The 18,194-nt window shown below is 39.6% G+C and overlaps 1 protein-coding gene across 22 annotated transcripts in view; it reads left to right on the plus strand.

Annotated features, from left to right (window-relative positions):
- Positions 1-18,194, plus strand: part of nrxn1a (neurexin 1a) — a 245,015-nt gene that overhangs the window by 111,062 nt on the left and 115,759 nt on the right. For 18 of the 22 annotated variants that reach the window (XM_068724314.1, XM_068724330.1, XM_068724438.1 and 15 more), the window contains 7 exons: positions 2,061-2,264; positions 4,468-4,494; positions 9,602-9,724; positions 10,529-10,910; positions 12,162-12,352; positions 13,108-13,281; positions 17,236-17,355. In XM_068724314.1, the coding sequence (XP_068580415.1) occupies positions 2,061-2,264; positions 4,468-4,494; positions 9,602-9,724; positions 10,529-10,910; positions 12,162-12,352; positions 13,108-13,281; positions 17,236-17,355 (1,221 nt within the window). The remainder of the gene's footprint in view (positions 1-2,060; positions 2,265-4,467; positions 4,495-9,601; positions 9,725-10,528; positions 10,911-12,161; positions 12,353-13,107; positions 13,282-17,235; positions 17,356-18,194) is intronic. The other 4 variants (XM_068724363.1, XM_068724432.1, XM_068724470.1 and 1 more) reach the window with 1 other exon arrangement.

The following is an 18,194-nucleotide window of genomic DNA, read 5'->3' on the forward strand; positions in this document are numbered from 1 at the left end:
ATAGAGGTTGTCTAAAGTTCCATAAATGAGCAAACGGGACATCTTGGATGAAATGCAGTATTTACTCCAGCTGGGATTAATTTGATTTATTCAGTCTGGGGAAAAAAAACTGGATTGATTATATGAGTGAAATGAAATATGTTACACTGGGTACAACACAACATTACTCTTCTTTTGTTTTTATCATAATGGCAGTCAACTGACCAGACTACATGCCTTTCATTATATACAGGTGGTAATTAACAAACTAGTGTTGACACAGTACTGTACCCTTTTAAAGAAGAGAAGAACACATCCATACATTTTTGAAGAATATCATTGCGTGTGTTTTTAATGTATCTTCTTTCGCTTTCTTTTGGTTTGAGCATATTCCCACAAGTATATCTGGTCCGATGCATTATACGATCTTATACAGTGCAGCACTCGGATATGTCACTCATTGTTTAGCAGTAATGATTTTCACATCCCGTATTCCCAGTGTAAACATACACCTGAATAACAGATGGTTACTCTTTCTTTGTGTGTGCACAGTATCATAGTTACAGATCAAGAATATGTCAAATAATTGCCGCTACTAGACAATGCTCTCATCGGGTCGGCATGTTAGCTAATATAGCAGCGACAAACATTTTTCAAGTATTAGGAGCTTGCTCCATTTCTGCTGGCATCTGCTAACAGTGTCTAAATGCAGCTCTTTGCTTCGGCTGCCTGGCAGAAAGCAGACAGTTTAGCAGTGAGAACTCGTTTGTCACACGCCCCTGTCATCTGCAGCATACCCCAGGAGGGCGTGGAGAAATTGGATTTGGGTGAGGAATGTGACGGAGTCATCCCAGGGGATGGATGTGACATTGGCTCTGTGTGAAGAGGAAGTGGTGATGAGGTGGTGTGTGTACATTGGTACCCTATCGCCCCCACCGCTCTCCATCTCTCGTCCCTCCAACTTGGCTTCTATCTGTCTCGGCACTGCAGCTGCAGTAATGGCTTTGTTATTGGGTTACGGTTTAGTTACACTACCGGAAATGCTGTTACAACCCCCTGCCAGCGTTAAACAATCTCCCCTGCATTTCTCTAGACGGCTGCCTAATGCTTTGAATAAATGCAGTCACCCTGAGCGGAAGCTCAATATTCAAGGTCCACAGACTATTACAATTCTGTCGCCGTTTGTGGGGTTTTTTCCTCAGTCAATATCAATTTGTCCTTTTTGTAGTTTGTCACTGTTACATTGCAGATAAACAAACTTGTGGATGTAAGAATTTTATTTGTTTGTCAGGATGTGTTCCTGTTTTTGTTCCACTACTGTCATAGCATTTGTCTACCTCCATACTGTTTTCACTGATGGAGGCCACCACCTAAATTGGCCCAGAGAAGACAGGACTCAGACTTGTGAGGGAGTTTGTGTAGATGTCAGCTGTAGTACAAACTGTAATGTGATGCTAGACTTGTGACAAATATTTATACTCTGTGTGTACGTGCCATCTAGGAATCACTCGGTGAGTTTTGAATTGACCCATTGATTTTTGTTTTGAATTTTGTAATATTAGTAGTCTAGTTGTTTAAGATTCACCTGCAGTCGGAATGAATTGGGATGTCCTCTTTCAGTGAGAAGAACGCAGACACCTGCAAAGCTTATGTCTGAGAAACATATCTTCAGGAGTCTCTACTGGAAGGAAGCCTGTAGTTTTCCCTGTTTGTTAACTTCATATTAATCATTATTCTATGAATGGACTAGATGCTGGATGACAAGTCATTACAGGCTGCTAGGCTTGCTCACTGCAGAGCAACAGTAGTAGTATCTGCATTTATCCAAAAGACAGATAATAGGCTTTCACACTGCGTGTATGGCGACCTTCACATCCCCATGCTGTATTTCAACTTGTATGTAATATATCCGCCCTTAATGTATGTCTTTCATCAAGATTGAAAGTCACAACATTGAATTGTATCCACAAAGGACTTAATTGAAAGCCTAACTGACAGCCCCGCTCATTGGTTGACCATAAAACTGCTTTAGTCCATTTCACCGATCACTCATCTTGTTTTCCTCCTCATTCTCTCTGCAGAGGCGACTATCCTCAGCTACGACGGCAGTAAGTTTATGAAGGTCCAGCTGCCAGTGGTGATGCACACAGAAGCCGAGGACGTGTCTCTGCGCTTCCGCTCCCAGCGAGCCTATGGCATCCTAATAGCCACCACATCGAGGGACTCTGCTGACACCCTGCGTCTTGAGCTGGAGAGCGGCCGTGTCCGCTTGACTGTCAATTTAGGTAACGCCTCGGACATACACTGACTGCAGCACCAAAGTCACGTGTCAGAAACACACACACACACACACACACACACACACACACTCACACTCTCTCTCACACACGCAGACACCATGTACATATTTTGAATAGAGGGAGAGGGTGAAAAGACTTTCAATGGCAAGAGTCTGCGGCTCTCCGCTCACTGCCAGTTGAGCACACAGCTGCCTTTGCCCAGCAGGGAATGCTCGCCGCCCGCTCCATCAGCCAACCTCAGATCAAGATCCATACATGTGTATTGCTCTAAAGGGAATTGCCCTTAAAGTGCACACATTGTTTTCTTTCCTGGTGTTGTCATATGAGGGAGCTAATAATTCTTCAGGAGATGAGAATGTTTATTTAATCACAACTCTTCTAATGTAGTGATTAGCTAATGTGATGCAGCCCTTAGTTGTGAGTTGTGGCCAATCAATGCCCTGCGATCATTTGTTCTCCTCGTATGCACCTAGTTGCACATAAATCAGCAACTCCATCTTAAATAAGCACAGGAAAAGATATGCCCACACCGACAGCAAAAAGCAAATTGAGGACAAAATGAAAAACTGTGTGAGTGTGTGTGCTTATTTGCTCAGGAAAGAATCCAATGATGCCTGTGAAAAGTTTGATATCTCTCAAACAGAGCAATGCCGTGCAAATGATAGCCATCTATTTCTCCTTTCCACTGGCTAAACAGAAATGGGCTCCCTAAGCGGAGCCGTTTAGCGGTGCATACAAAGTAGGCCGTCTGTGTCTTCTGTCAACCACAAGGAAGTATGTGTCCCACCACGGAAGACAACAGCGCCACACACTGACAGGGCTGACAAGTCAGATCATTGCGACTCCAAAAAGATGCCCTCTGATGAAAAAAAACAGGTTACCGTGTTTTGTTTTCTTTTGAATTTTCTTTAACACATTCTAGAGTTTTTGAGTTTTTCCCGGCCATTAGCCCTTGAAGTGGGTCTTCCCCGTTCCTCCTTCACAGAAGCAGAGCATTCCCTGTGAGGGTAGGCTAGTGATGGTCTCTGGCTGTTTGCGACCACTTTTCTGCTGTGGTTGACAACACACGACAGGCAGGGCCAAATGGGATGGAGGGGAGGGAGTTTGATCTGGGTCACCTTTCTCAGAGCACGACACGAGTGGAGCCTTAGGAGACAGAGAGGTAAAAATAAAAAAGATTCAGAAATAGTGGCAGTCAATATGACATTACTGTGTCCTAGAAGATTAGTTTGTTATTGTATATTGCAATAGACACATTTATTATGGATCAATATAACTCTACCTTTAATATAATTTCAATGGTTCTGATTGAGCTAAATTCTACTTACTTGAAATACTGTTGATTCAGATTGAGTGAAAGTAGCAATACTACGGTGTATAAATGTTCTGTTACAAGTCAAAAGTTTCTCCTTGAAATTTTCACTTAATGTAAAAGTACGTAAGAATTATCAACAAAATGATTTTAAAGTATGAAAAGCCAAAGGAGCCATTATGCTGAATGGCTCAATTTAAAGTGATAGGATGATGATTATCACTGGTGCATTAACATGTGAGCAGCATTTTAATTCTCGCTGAGGTGGAGCTTACTTTACCTACTTTATATATTGTTAGGTAGTAAAGTCTATTCTGCATCAGTGCACCATATTTTATAATGACCATATGTTTTTTTATGTAACAGGTCAATCTGCAAACTGATGACCAACTACAGGAGTCAGATTAATGTAGTGGACTTAAAAGTCCAACTGTTGCCTCTAAAATGTAGTGAAATATAAAGTGGTATAAAACGGAATAGCTTCCTCCTGGCCCTGTCTGACCCTGACCAAAATCTGATGCTCTCATACTGTATAAAAGGTCATATCCCAATAACAGAAATCTCCATGCTTGCAACATGTGAATCATTTAGTTTGGCTACATGGGAAAACAAAGCAATACAAACAATGTTGTATAACTAAACTTGGGCTCTCACGATTTTCTGTTCTACATTGCTTTAACACATATTCCTCTGGCACAACTACACTGCAGCGCTTTTAGCAGCTCACTGCAGCTCGGGGCCATGGGTGAGAGCATCAGAGGACGGACAGTGTCTGTGTGTGTGTGTCCCCAGAGGGGTGGACTGTATGCTTTAATGATGTCTGCAGCTGTAACGTTGAAAGATGAATTTATCTCTCATCTATTCTTCCCCATCTAGATTGTATCAGGATTAACTGTTCCTCCAGTAAGTTACTGTTCACCTTTCTTCTTCTTCGTCTTGTTCTTCTCTTAACACTTACTGTTTCTGGACATTCATGTTTTATTCTCTAGAAGTGTTGTTACGCGGTCATGTTTACAGTTTCTTCTCTGCAGCCATTATATAATCCTGGCATTAGAATATCCTAAAGCTATGCCAATGGGTATTTAATCCGTGCACTGAAATATATCAGACTTGCACCTTGCATTGACATAGACGTTACATTTTATCATAGTGCAAGAGCTACGGGTGCATCAGAAATGCCTGGTGTCGTCTTGTGCATCTGGTGTCCAGGAGAATGATGAGCAGTGAGGAGGAGATGGAGGGAGGCTTAAATTAATGACAAACCCAAATATGGTAGTCAGCTGTGATTCCACACACTGAGTTGTTTTCTAATTAACAAACCTTTTCACTCATAAATTCAGGTTGATATAAAAGGCATGCTTTGGAATCGCAGGTATTTTAGACATGCATGATTTCCTTGTCTCTCCCTCGCAATTCTGTTTTTCTACTTCAGTATTTCATGCCGGTTGTAAATTGATGAGGCCATTGAAGGCGCAGAGGAAATACAGAGTGTGATTTTATTATTCTCATTAACCTGCCTCACAGAGCAGAAAGAAAGGGAGGAAGAGGGAGGGAGGGAGAATAGATCTTGTTGTGGGAATTCATGGTGGATATCCGTGTGTTTGTGTTTGTGTGTGCGTGTTTCAACAAAGAGGTTACATTGCAATATTTTGGGAGGTAAATATCCCTGACATTTATTATTCAGGAACAGTGATGAATTAATAATTACTTCGCTGGAGTCCTAATACGTGAGCCCTCTTCCTGGTTAATGACTCTGAAGCGACGGACACACTCTCAAGATCAGTAAATACCAACAGAAATAAGACCGTTTAAGCTCTATAATAGAGTGCCAGCATCACATATTGCATGTGATGCCCCGCCGTTCTCTCTGAAAGTGTTGGATATCTTATCTTTGTGTATGAGGTGTTACAGTATTTGAAGGTCATTGCCTGATCAGAAGCAGAGACTTACACAACAAACGCCTCTGCACACAATCTCATGATGTGACCTCTAGACATGCTTCGTGAGCCAGCCCGTCTTAACACCTTTCTAAATGCTAAATAGCATTGTTCGTGCATCTTGGATTGCATCCCTTGTTTGTGTATGCAAATACAAAGCTCTAAGCTCTAATTCCCCCCTCTAATGCTTTAAAAGGTCGTTCTTGGTTTATGAGGATGGTGTGAAGGCATAACGTGTGCATACATGGACTCCTGGGGTTGGTATACGAAGATTTAATTTCTATATTTATTTCTTCATTTTTCTCTGCTAATATCTTTGAATTCCATTTAGTTGCAGGCACAGTTTTGCTAAAATAAATAGGGTCAGGATAAGTGTTGAACCGGTGAAAGTTCTGGTTGAAGGTAAAGTGCTCTAAACAAATATTTCACGTAATCTTTAAATGTTCAGTACGAACAATTGCTGCTTTAGCAACTAGCGTCAGTAGTGTAGTGTAGAGCAGTGTGTGTTGATAGGCTGGAGACATTTGTGTACATTTTGTTATAGTGCAATTCCTTTTTGCTCTATACAAATAATAGTCAATGTGCCATATTGTCGCAGTTCCAGAATGAATTAATGTTTGATAGATGTAAAGAAATGTAATGAGCTGTAGGTGCTTTTCACATATAACTGAGCTATCATTCCAAGAGAAAACATTTTGATTACATCTACATTTAATGTAATGCTTAAGGGAAAGCTAATATTTAAGTAAATTGGAGAAAAAAAGCAGGAAACAGTTACTTCAATAGACCCAGAACTATTTTTGTCAAAAGAAAATGTTTAATTAAAGTTCTTGGAAATGACTCTCTTAAGTTGGTGGATTTCCACTTATGAAGCGTTTAATTCATATTTTCTAGGTTATCATTTTTCTCTGTTTTATTTTGGTCCTTTATTCTGTGTTAATTAATGTGTCTTGTCAGGCGCTGCAGCTCCGGTCAGCTTTGTGGATGGAGAATTTCAGCAGCGACTCAAAGAACACATCACTGTCAATTAGAGACCTAGGCTCCCCGGGGCTGCCCATAGCTGTCTGAAGAAAACACTGCCACTTCGACTTAAACACCGTTAACAAGCACTGAGTGACAAAAAACTAAAAATACAAATTAAAAATATCTTGCGACAGATTGCCTTTTTTTTTTTTTTCATCTGACATTCTGGTCTTCTATAATTCATTAACTTGAACTGCAGGGATAATAACAATTTACAGTGTAGCGGTGAAGAGGGCAACTTTATGTAATTATTTTTTCCATGACCTTCGGCAACATCTCAGGGCAGGTTTTCTCTCGTAATTGATCTTTTCCATGCATCATTTTTTGTTTTGAATTTAGTGTGGAAGAGCTGAGGGAGATTATTTCACATGTATGTTAAACCTGTGTGTCTGTTAGAAATGATGCTTGAGAAGGTAAATAAAGAGGAGCCCGCATCCAGGATGACACATGCTCACCAGCTCATCTGAAAAGGATTAATTGTAAATATTGGATGACCACCAAATTCAGCAATATATATAAACCATACTTCTGCACCATTATTAAATACCCAGTGAAGGGAGACAACACTGAAGTGCTGGAAATTAAAGCAATTACTAGGATGTTCTCTCCTGTTGCACTAAATTAGTTTGGTAAAGAAACTAACTTGTTTGCTCAGAGGTCCTCATAACAAACATTAGCTGCTTAAATTAAAAGCTGGAAATAACATTGACATCCCCCAACATGACACCAGTTATTGCAAAAAAATTCTCTAATCTCAGTAATAACGGCAATTGGATCAAGTCGTGTTCAAAACAATCTTTAAACATCGAGCCGTCTCAGTTTATAGAACAAATAAACGCTAATGGCCAGAAACAGCAGATTAGTATTGATCTTCATCATTTATTGTTTAGCACTATTTAACCTCTGCTTGCTTAAACAATGTATTTTCAGTTAGCAAGGCATTGATTGAACAAGCAGGTTGCCTAGCATTGTAGGCTGCTTAAGCTCGACTCGCCATGTGCGGCGGTGTTTATTTCTGCATTGACGGTAATCCAGCAGTAGTGGCCCGCTGCGTGGTCAGCGAGTCCCCCTCCCCTCCACCTGGGTGAGTCACAGTGGCGGGGCAGGCAGCACCAGTATCTGGCCTGTCATCCAGCCAGCTAGAGCTGATTGACTGGATAATCGCATCTTCTCATGCTGCCCCATGCCACAGTTCTCCACTGTTCCCTTGGGCCTGAAGTCAATGAGGCAGGGAGAGATCACTGCGGATCCATCACTGCAGATAGATCACCATCAGCGAGGCACTAGAGAGGGTTGGACGTTGCAGACAGTGTACTGAAGGACCTTAATGTCTGGCCAGCAGCTGGCAGTTTGGACCACAGACTGCACTGCAGGCATAAACCCAGGCCCTACTGTAGTGAATGTTGCGCACCTTAATACGATTGACCTCTTTCCCCCTTTCTTTTCTCCTTGGAGAGCGGGACAGGATGATGGAAGGCAAAGATCAAGCATGCTTTCAAGTCCAACTCCATCCCATTATTTCATATCTCTCCTCCTTAATCCCTCACCAGTCGTCTGGTTTCAATCCTGCCCCGGTGTTTAGTGCTTACAAAGCGGAACTGTGCCTCTGAGATTGAGTGTGTCCTAGTACTTTGGCGCCCTCCGATTTGCATACACATTGCATCGGGGCTTTGCAGATTGCAGAAAAGGAGGAAATAAATAGTCACAAATGGGTGTAGGGGAATGAAGATGGTACCCATCCCCACAGTGGACAAGGTATGCAGAGCCTGGGGATTTTAGTACTGTCACAGTGGCTAGTTGTCATTGGCCTGTTTGGTTATGTATGCACAGCAAGGGAACAACAGCTATATGGCAATTCAAGGATGCTCTAAGACGGAGGCTGCATGAAAAACAATGTGTTGTCCATATTGGACCAATGTTAGAATTTCTATTTTTTTTTCTCTCTGCTCATGAGATCACACAGATTTGGTGCAGTCGCTCTGATTTATCTGTCATTCTAAATTTGATTATCTCTCCGTGAGGTTTTTTTGGCACCTTGATTCTGTGTGACATCTCCGTTACTGCCCACTAGCAGTGACACACTTAATGCAATATTAATATGCTGGTTTCAGCAGTCAGTGAAGGGATGATTTAGAGATATGAAGTATTGTTATTAGTTAAATATGAATCAGTTGAATGGTCATTTGGTATTATTTATGGATTAATGAGAGGGCATCAAAATGTAATAGAATTTGTGAAGTTTCTTTAGTGTTACTGACGACATCAGTCACCGGCTCCTTTTCCAAAACACGCATTTATTTTCAAGGGTGCTGATACAAATCACATTCTGTATTTCCTGTTTTTTGCAATACTGGATTTCCAGGGACAATGACTTGTCTATTTTGTCTTTTAATGGGTTCTTTTTCACCACCAAGGACACTGCTTCCATTATGCAAGTATTTGTTTCCCTGCTACTATTTCATGTCATGTGGTGGACATGAGAGAAATTAAACACTGGGTTGCACTGTTGAAGGTAAACAAGATGGAGAGTGATGCCCAGTTGTTCAGTGCTTTGCTCCGTCACAGCCTTTTGGTTGTTATATGCTGCCACCAAGTGGCATTATAGGAACAGGGAGATATTGCAAGAAATAAAAGACCAGCTATAATGAAACCTCTATTTATCCCGTTTCTTTAAACACTATATATTTACAGCAAAACAGTCAGTGTAAATATTGTCGGTAATGATGACGTGACATCCTGATTACTGCCTCCCTCCTGATTACTGCCTCCCTCCTTTCGTTTTGAAAAAAATGGTGTTCAGGGAAAATTCAGAAATTTGATGCCCTATCTAATGGGGCGATCAGGACAGGAAATGCAAGTCAGAACGATGTGCTTTTATGCCCCATTAACTATGTTTACCTTAATGTTTTCTGCCTCTGTCAAACTACTGAACTCATCCACTTTGTCCTTCTTTCGATCTCCCCCTCTCTATCTCTCAGCCTGTCTATAATATATGTGCTTTGAACTGTATGCATGCATGTGTGTTAACCGTTGTTTGGACTGTCCTGCAGGCAAAGGCCCAGAGACTATTTTTGCGGGTCAGAATCTGAACGATAATGAGTGGCACACAGTACGTGTGTTCAGGAGGGGCAAGAGTTTGAAACTGACCGTAGATGACCTGCAGTCTGTGGAAGGTACTTCTCATCCTGCTCCTCTGACCGAATCCTTTTTTTTTCTCCTATAAACTTAAATTAGCCATTAGATTTGTTGGGCTCTCTGATTCTAGGTAAGACACAATTAATCTGTTCTATATTGTGCTGTGACAGGTTAGATGCTCATCTGGTGTGAGCCTTCATCCATGCCTTCATGCATTTGATTTTGCAGTTTGGATACACTCTTTACACTTTTTAGACAAAATATTCATTTTGATGCTGTTTAAAATTCATCAAACAATGTTAACACATAGCCTTTAACGGAACGCTAAATACGGCTGCAAAATTCAACAAAAAACCACAATGTGCGGAATTTGCCACTGTGGGAGATTGATACCCATTTAAGTTAATATAACTTTTAATTTTACTACAAAACTATGAAGACAGACTGTGGCGAAAAAGTTATTTTTAGACATTCAGTGTTTACTGTTCTGTTTTGTACTCGTCTGCACAGAACATTTCAGAACACTGTATTGCTCAATGTACACCCTCAAGAAAACTGCAAGTTTTCATGACTTAAACTTAAAAATGAGAAAACATTTGTTTGAAACGATTTGGTCAGAAAATGCGTTATATTAACGCCTGCACAGCTTAAATAAAATAATTTTCGTAATTAATTTCTTTCTAGTATTTTTCCTGAATTAGTATTAGATTTATTTGACGTTATATGGTGTACCTGTCGTTATTTAGAGGATTTGTAGTTGACCTTTTGATTGTAAATCATTGCTCCTTTAATTGTCGCATTCCCCCAATAACATCCTCTCTCCCTCCCTCTGCTGATCAAAGGTCAAATGGCAGGTGACCACACCCAACTGGAGTTCCACAACATTGAGACGGGCATTGTGACTGAGAAGCGCTTCATGTCCATGGTGCCGTCCAACTTCATCGGCCACCTCCAGAGCCTCTCTTTCAACGGCATGGCCTACATAGACCTCTGTAAAAACGGTGACATTGATTACTGTGAGCTCAATGCCATGATTGGCTTCAAGAACATCATCGCTGACCCCGTCACCTTCAAGTCGCGCTCCAGCTATGTGACCCTCACTACCCTGCAGGCCTACTACTCCATGCACCTTTTCTTTCAGTTCAAAACCACCTCCTCCGACGGCCTCATCCTGTTCAACAGCGGGGATGGGAATGACTTCATTGTGGTGGAGCTGGTCAAAGGGTAAGTGAATGCAGAAACTTCACCCGACTGTTCTCCCATACATTTACAGTAGATCTATTCACATTCACTTTTGTACATTTTGTACTTTTTTAGACCCTTAAGTGGCAAAACACAAGATAGTTTGTTCCTTTTTAACTACATTTGACAGCATTTTTGGTGTGAGCATGAGTTATCACTGTGGTATTTTGCGGAGTCCTGTTGTGAGAGAACTTTGTCGAATACAATATTTCTAGTACTGTGATATGTTTTTAGGGGATTTTTTTAAATGAAGTTTGAATTTGTGTGGGTGGCTCTCTTGTTTTGGTTCACGAGAGGTAGCTGCTCATGCTACAGCGACTACACAGTTCTTTTCTTTGCACACACATTACTTCATTTGTAGGGCAATCTTACCTGCCACCAGGTCTAAAGACCATTTCAACTGTGTTTAATTAGTTTTATAGTAGTGTAGAAAGATGTTTATTGATGTGAGAATCTCCATATGAATGGATTATGGTTTTATAATGCAGCTGTTCATTCAACATGACAGTTTCCAAAGAGAATATAATTCCTGACAGCTCTGATGCCATTACCACGGGAATTCAAATTCTTTTCTTATCACCTCTATGCCAGAATATTTACTGAAAGAGCTGTGGGCTATTACTGTTCTTTTTAATCTTCATGAAGGCACAACAAATACCCAACATAAAAGGGAATCAACCACACAAGGGCACATTTCTTCTTGCTGAAAATGCAGCTATAGAATGACCTTCTTTTAAGTAATGCCTGAAGTTAAGGTATTATTCAATGTGCTAAACATTAAAGTCATACATTTTAATTAAAATGAGCATGCAAATCAGAAATTGCCTGTAAACCAAATAGTTTAAGACCAATTTGTTCAGCACAGCCCACAACCTTTTGTTAATGCTGCAACCTGCCAATTATTTAGCTCCTTTTCAGACAGCTGCACTTTCTGATACTCTCATATCTGCACATTTGAACACGCAGGCACACAACAACAAAACAAACACTCTTGCTCCAGTTTTCTGAGGTTTATTAAACTTTTTTATTTTTCTACTTCTAGATTTTATTGTTCTTGTTTAATGTTTCATGCATTTCGTCTGTTAAGCAAACGCTCTGTAAATAAACTGGACTTTAATAAATACATGCATATCTTTGGAGATTGGAAACACCTACAAAGCCTTTTGTATATAGTGCCATGCGTTCATGTCCTTCTACTTACATCGACTCATGTTGTTAAATATCTGGTTCCAGTTACCTGCACTATGTGTCTGACCTGGGAAATGGAGCCCATTTGATCAAAGGCAACTCAAACAAGCCCCTGAACGACAACCACTGGCACAATGTCATAATCTCCAGGGACACCAACAACCTCCACACTGTCAAGATTGATACAAAGATCACCACGCAGACGACCACGGGAGCCAAGAACCTGGACCTGAAGGGTGCGTAGGCATAGTGGATTTATATATATATATTGCAGATTCCATTAAATTGGGGCAGCAGTGGCCTGGATGTGAGAGAAGCAGGTCTGTGACTGAAAGGTTGCACCAGCAGGACAAACCCTGCAGGCGTGGAAGAAAGAAAAAAAAAAAAAAGTGCTAGGCTCTCACTCATTACCACCGCTGAGGTACCCTTGAGCAGAAAACTCAACCCCCATCTGTTCAGTAGCCAACACTAGATCGCTGTGCGTGTGGATCAGGGAGTTCATAGGAAGGACAATTTGTGCTTAGCAGACCAACATTTTATTAAAGGGATTTAAAAGTATTAATGCTCAACAAGATGGAAACTTTTGTAACTGAAAAGATAATGGCAAAATGAATGTGCAACCTTAAAGAATGTTGTAATTATTGTTTTTAGAAATTGTTAATGAAACGGGTGACAACGTTCTGGCTTGTACGTAAAAAGCAAACAGTATTGATATTTTATCATTGTACAATTTAATGACATTTGACATAATTGGGAAAAGTTTTTCTAAACAACACTGATGATTAACTTCCTGCAATCTTTCATTTCGATAACAAACTTTCCCGTATCGAACAACCATCATCATTAATGACGGATAACACAAGGTTTCTTTAGTCAGGAAAATTCACTGCAATCCAAATTACAGTGCTGTCTGAAAGAGATGTGCTTGTTACTTTGCTTGGTATCGTGTTTTGTGTCCACTAGGGGTCAGTATTGTCATATTTCTGCACAGGTAATCTTTATATTGGTGGGGTGGCGAAGGAGATGTTCAAGGAGCTTCCCAAACTGGTGCATGCCAAGGAGGGCTTTCAAGGTTGTCTGGCGTCGGTGGATCTGAACGGCCGACTCCCAGACTTGATGTCAGATGCTCTGGACTGTGTGGGACAGATAGAGAGAGGGTGCGAAGGTGAGTAGTCTCTCAGCCCGCTAAGGAAACGTGTTGTCTGCCGTTTGTTATTTTCAAACTTTTTTTTTTTTTGTCTCTGGAGTTCACTACTGAAGCTCAGGTTTGAATTGTATTGTCTCATTTAAACCCAATTTCACTGATAAAATCTCATTATCACACTGGTTTCCCCTCATTATCACAAAACTATCCTAAAGGTGCATCGCGGCACCATGCAGCGCTGTAATGCTGCTCAGTCCTCTCATTTTAATGCTTGTCCGACAACGACACGCATACACTGTGAAGCACAGCCACATCGCCAACCTGTGACACATAATTTAACATCCATAAAGTGTGTTAGTATTCTGTTAGAATGCATCAAGCTCTGACACTCCTCCACAGGCAATCATTTCTGTTTCACTTAGCCATAATCTGATTATTCTCTCTGCCATATTTGTACTGCCAGTGTTATTTCCCATTTTAGCCCCATTTTGTTTTGCTCTATGCATGCTTGCTGGATCTGAGAGTTTGCCAGAAGCAATCCTTTTGAATTATGTATGAAGCCTTTGTTGCATGCATGAATATCATTTGCCCAGTCTAATGTGTGCACCACATCCAGAGACAATATTAGATTTATTTTTCAACTTCACTCACTTAGTTTGATTTCACAATTCATCCACTGTTTTTTTTATTGAGTACGCAACTTCTGATCTTTTCATGTTCCATTACAAATGTAATCAAATTCAGCGCCCTCTGTGGGTCTGTCAAGCTTGCTGTTTTCGTTTTTGTGCCACATAGCATCAATTGTCGCTCTCAATGGAAAATGGCTTCTATTAAAACACATTAATTGAACTGTACTACAGGTGTCAAAAGGTAGCATATAGTCGCTGATAGTATTTTGTATTTTACTACGGCAGGGATCATTTCAGAATATAAATGAGAGAAAATACGTAGATTTCTATTCTTGTAAATTTTACCAAATATAATGGACACACCATATCTACTTCCCATAATAATGACTTAACTATTTAAATTTCATGTTTTTTCTTCATATTGCTGATGTTGAGAGTAGTTGCTATTACAGTTTAGATTATTCCGGTCTGCATTATACAATACAATTGGTCCCCTCCGGCTCTTTCTGAGGACAGACATCGGCCTCATTCCTCACTCTGCCTCTCCTGCTTCAACAGTCTGTGTTTCTGTTGCTCCATCTCTGACGCCTTGATCCTTTACTAACAGCTGGTATACTTTGCCTTTTCCTTTCCTATTATTTTGCTGACAAAAGTTGCATTGATGAAAGCTGACTTGCAAGGTAGATAGCTTTGTGTGTTTGATACAGAGTCTGATGTCCTTTCTCCCTCTGCATCTGCAATGCCTCTGCCCCCCACGTCTTCACAGTCTCTACCTCCACACTTTCCACTCCCTGAACAAGATATCCGCCTAATTTGAATTCACCCACCTGCTGTATGCAATGGGCTTCAGTCCCATAGGAATACAAGTACCATTACCATCTTGTATCAAAGTCTATGGGGATCACGTTTTGATTTGCACTCGCATATTGTGTGTTGTATTTTTTTTTTTGTCTTTTATTGTTGACATACTTATAAGAAATACTTTTGCATGACTTTATACTCTTAATAACAATGTTTTCTCCTGCATGAATTTCCCATTTAATATAATCAAGGTGTTAACTCAAACCTCAGTCATTTTCATGTTTTACATGACATTAATCATTGTTGTTATAAGTCCCATGTTTACTAATGCCATATTCCTGTAATCTCTGGCACTCTATAGATATAGTAGGAACTATATCAAGCAGCAGCCTTTTAAGATTCAACAGTTTAAAGTAGGCTTCATAATGAAGCACCAGTGGCCAGTAATTTAAGTAAATTCAGAGGCTTATTGATGAAAAAAAAGCAATACAACTACATTATAGTTACTGGATTTGTAATTTGAAATTACATAATTATGTAAAAAAAAGAAAAAGAAAAATAGTATAATTCTGTATCTTAATCATTTGAAATGCTGATGTCTTATATTCACTAGACATATTTATAAGTATGACAATACACATTTCATTGTTTACTTGACTCCCTCGCCAAGTCAAGAAAAATCAGGCCCCATTACATTTGTGACACATTAGGAATAAACAATATGAACGACTTTTGTGAGACGTGGAATCTCAAGTATCTCAAACGGTTAGATGCAATTTAAAATGGCATGAATCCCAAAGTTTTTCAGAAACATCGTGAATCAAACTGCTGTTTTTCTTGTTGCAAAAAGGACACTGTACAGCATTTTATTATTACATTTCTGACCTTGAGTGAGCTACAGCCAACACTTAAAACTATTAAACAGTTTCTATAGCTACCCTGAGGCTGAGCAGCAAGTTACCGTGGCTACAATCATTCAGAAAAGATCATTTTTAGAGATGTGTTTCGAATGTATGTCTGTATTCAATAGCTGAGCAACTCATTCTACAATATCACAAGAGTAAATAAACAATTGACAAATAATGGCGGCCAGAATTGTTGAAACCAAAATAATCCCATAATTATATTATATCATTTAACAAACTTATAAGTTTAAATATATAAATACATAATAACAACAGTCATCCATACTAACCAGTGCCATTCCACTAACATTTCTCCATTAAGTGAAACAGCTCGGTATCACTGTCACGCAGACGATACAGTCTGTGCAGTGGTGCACTTACTGCACCGTGGCCCAGACTGACAGAATGACTGACTGACAAAAACTTTGACCTCAAACACATCTGGAAGCGCTATTACATTGCTATTTAAAAGCACATTGATAACTCCGGTCCCTACTGTTTACAAACTGAGCTTCATTGTTCTATGAGCCCATTCACAGCTGGTAGTAACATGCGTCCTCTGATTGAACTAACCATCTGCACAGGTGGTCAGGGACACGTTGCAGAAGGAAAGGTGAACTACATTACAGTGTGTACTATATTTTGTAGACACATTTGTGGTGTAACAATATCCAATCTAGATACTACTACTACTATATATATATATATATATATATATATATATATATATATATATATATATATATATATATCATATACAATAGTACTTTTTATTGCTTTTTCAATATCATTGCCAATATTAGTCTCAATTATTTGCACAATATATAGTTTTTTTGTTAACTTATTTTATTTAAACTATCCTTATTGTTATTCTTTTAGGCACTGGTGTTAGTATTACTACTTATACTCTTCATGTCTTTTTTAATCTTATGTTGTAATTTACTTTTTTCTATTTTAGTTTTTATTTTACTGAATGTATCTGTTTTTGCCAATTGTTTTACACTGATGTTAATATTACATCCATCACACTTTCTTTTTATATCTCCATTGTTTATAAATATATATATATATATATATATTTTTATTATTTTTTTATCAATCTCTGGCATAAGAATGTCCTTCTGGATTAACAAAGTTCTCTTTTATCTTAGTTTAAATACATGCTACTGTATTGTACAAAAGCTCAATGTAAATAGTGTCTGTAACCTAAATCGCAACATTTATGCACTCTCCTGTTCTGAAATATGAAATGCTGAATAAAATATGGAAATCACTAATGACAGTTAAATCCTAAAATTGAAGTTATTAAAACAAATGCTGTTTTTGTACATTTGTGAGGTTTTTGTTGCGTGTGTTTCCTGAAAACTGTTTAATTCATTGAGGGTTTTGGGCAGGCAGTTGGCTACAACCTGTGAATTTGAAGCAGTTTTTATAGAAGGAATACGAAATATGGCTAAATACACAGTTGTAGTGTTTGCACAGCATATGTATGTTTGTTCTGTGTATACTTCCATTTGCAGAAGCCTATTGTCTGTGTGTTCAGCGTGACATTTCATTTCACTGCAGGGTCAATCTGCAGAATGTGCTGCCTGTTATTGTAAAAGTCTGCTCACCAAGTTGCCATTTGTCTCCATATTCAGGCCCCAGCACGACGTGCCAAGAGGACTCGTGTGCCAACCAGGGTGTGTGTCTTCAGCAGTGGGAGGGCTTCAGTTGTGACTGCAGCATGACGACATATGGAGGACCGCTCTGTAATGATGGTAGGCTTCCACGTCCCGGATTTTAACTCAAAAGACAGAATAGTTTTTATTTTTTATGTTAAATGAGTCAGACAAGTACATAGAAAAGATACTTCATTTGCAAGTCAAAGCATTAGATGTTCAATTCGGTCCATCTCTGGAGCTAATTAAACACGTCTTGGTGTCAGACGTTTAAGGTGGGTGTTATCATCAACAGCATGGCCATTTTTATCCAATGCTTTCACACAGCATTTGTGTTCCAGCTCATTATTGTTTCCTCCCTGTGTGCTGCTATATTTGTGTCCTCACGAAGCACGATGTTTGCCAGAAATAAGACAAACTTGCTTTGTCAACTCTCCAATTGAACGAAGTAAAGTCCCTAAACTGTGCTGTGTCCTGTTACTCGGTCAATTAGGATGAATCCTCAACCAACTTCAGTAGCTCTGCTTGAATATACATTGTCTTCACTGAGGGTTTCAAGAGCTGTCGCAACTCTGCAGGGCAGACTCGTTTAGGTTTGTGACATCTGGCTGACAGTTCAGTGAATGCTCATTAAAGTTTGAGAGATGTACCACTAGAGGGAGCAACAAACTTTGTGTTCTGCTAAATAAAACATCTAAAACAAGTCTATCAAGCAAACAAAATAACCAAAAATGGACTTATAAATTATTGCAATTTTACCAGATAGCATGCTGTTGAGCATTGCATTGACCAATACAAATTAAAACCTCAAACACATCTTAAATGGTGAGCTTGCTGCATTACCTCATATTTCTCTAGTGGGTAGTCTGCCCTCTCACAAGGAGAAAAACTCCATTCCTCAGCCCCTGGACCCGTAACATTCATAGCCGGGATGCATT

Source organism: Cebidichthys violaceus, unplaced genomic scaffold (assembly GCF_023349555.1).
Source record: "Cebidichthys violaceus isolate CVI_PGR_0920_01 unplaced genomic scaffold, fCebVio1.0.p SCAF_10, whole genome shotgun sequence".
In the NCBI taxonomy this organism is placed as follows: Eukaryota; Metazoa; Chordata; class Actinopteri; order Perciformes; family Stichaeidae; genus Cebidichthys; species Cebidichthys violaceus.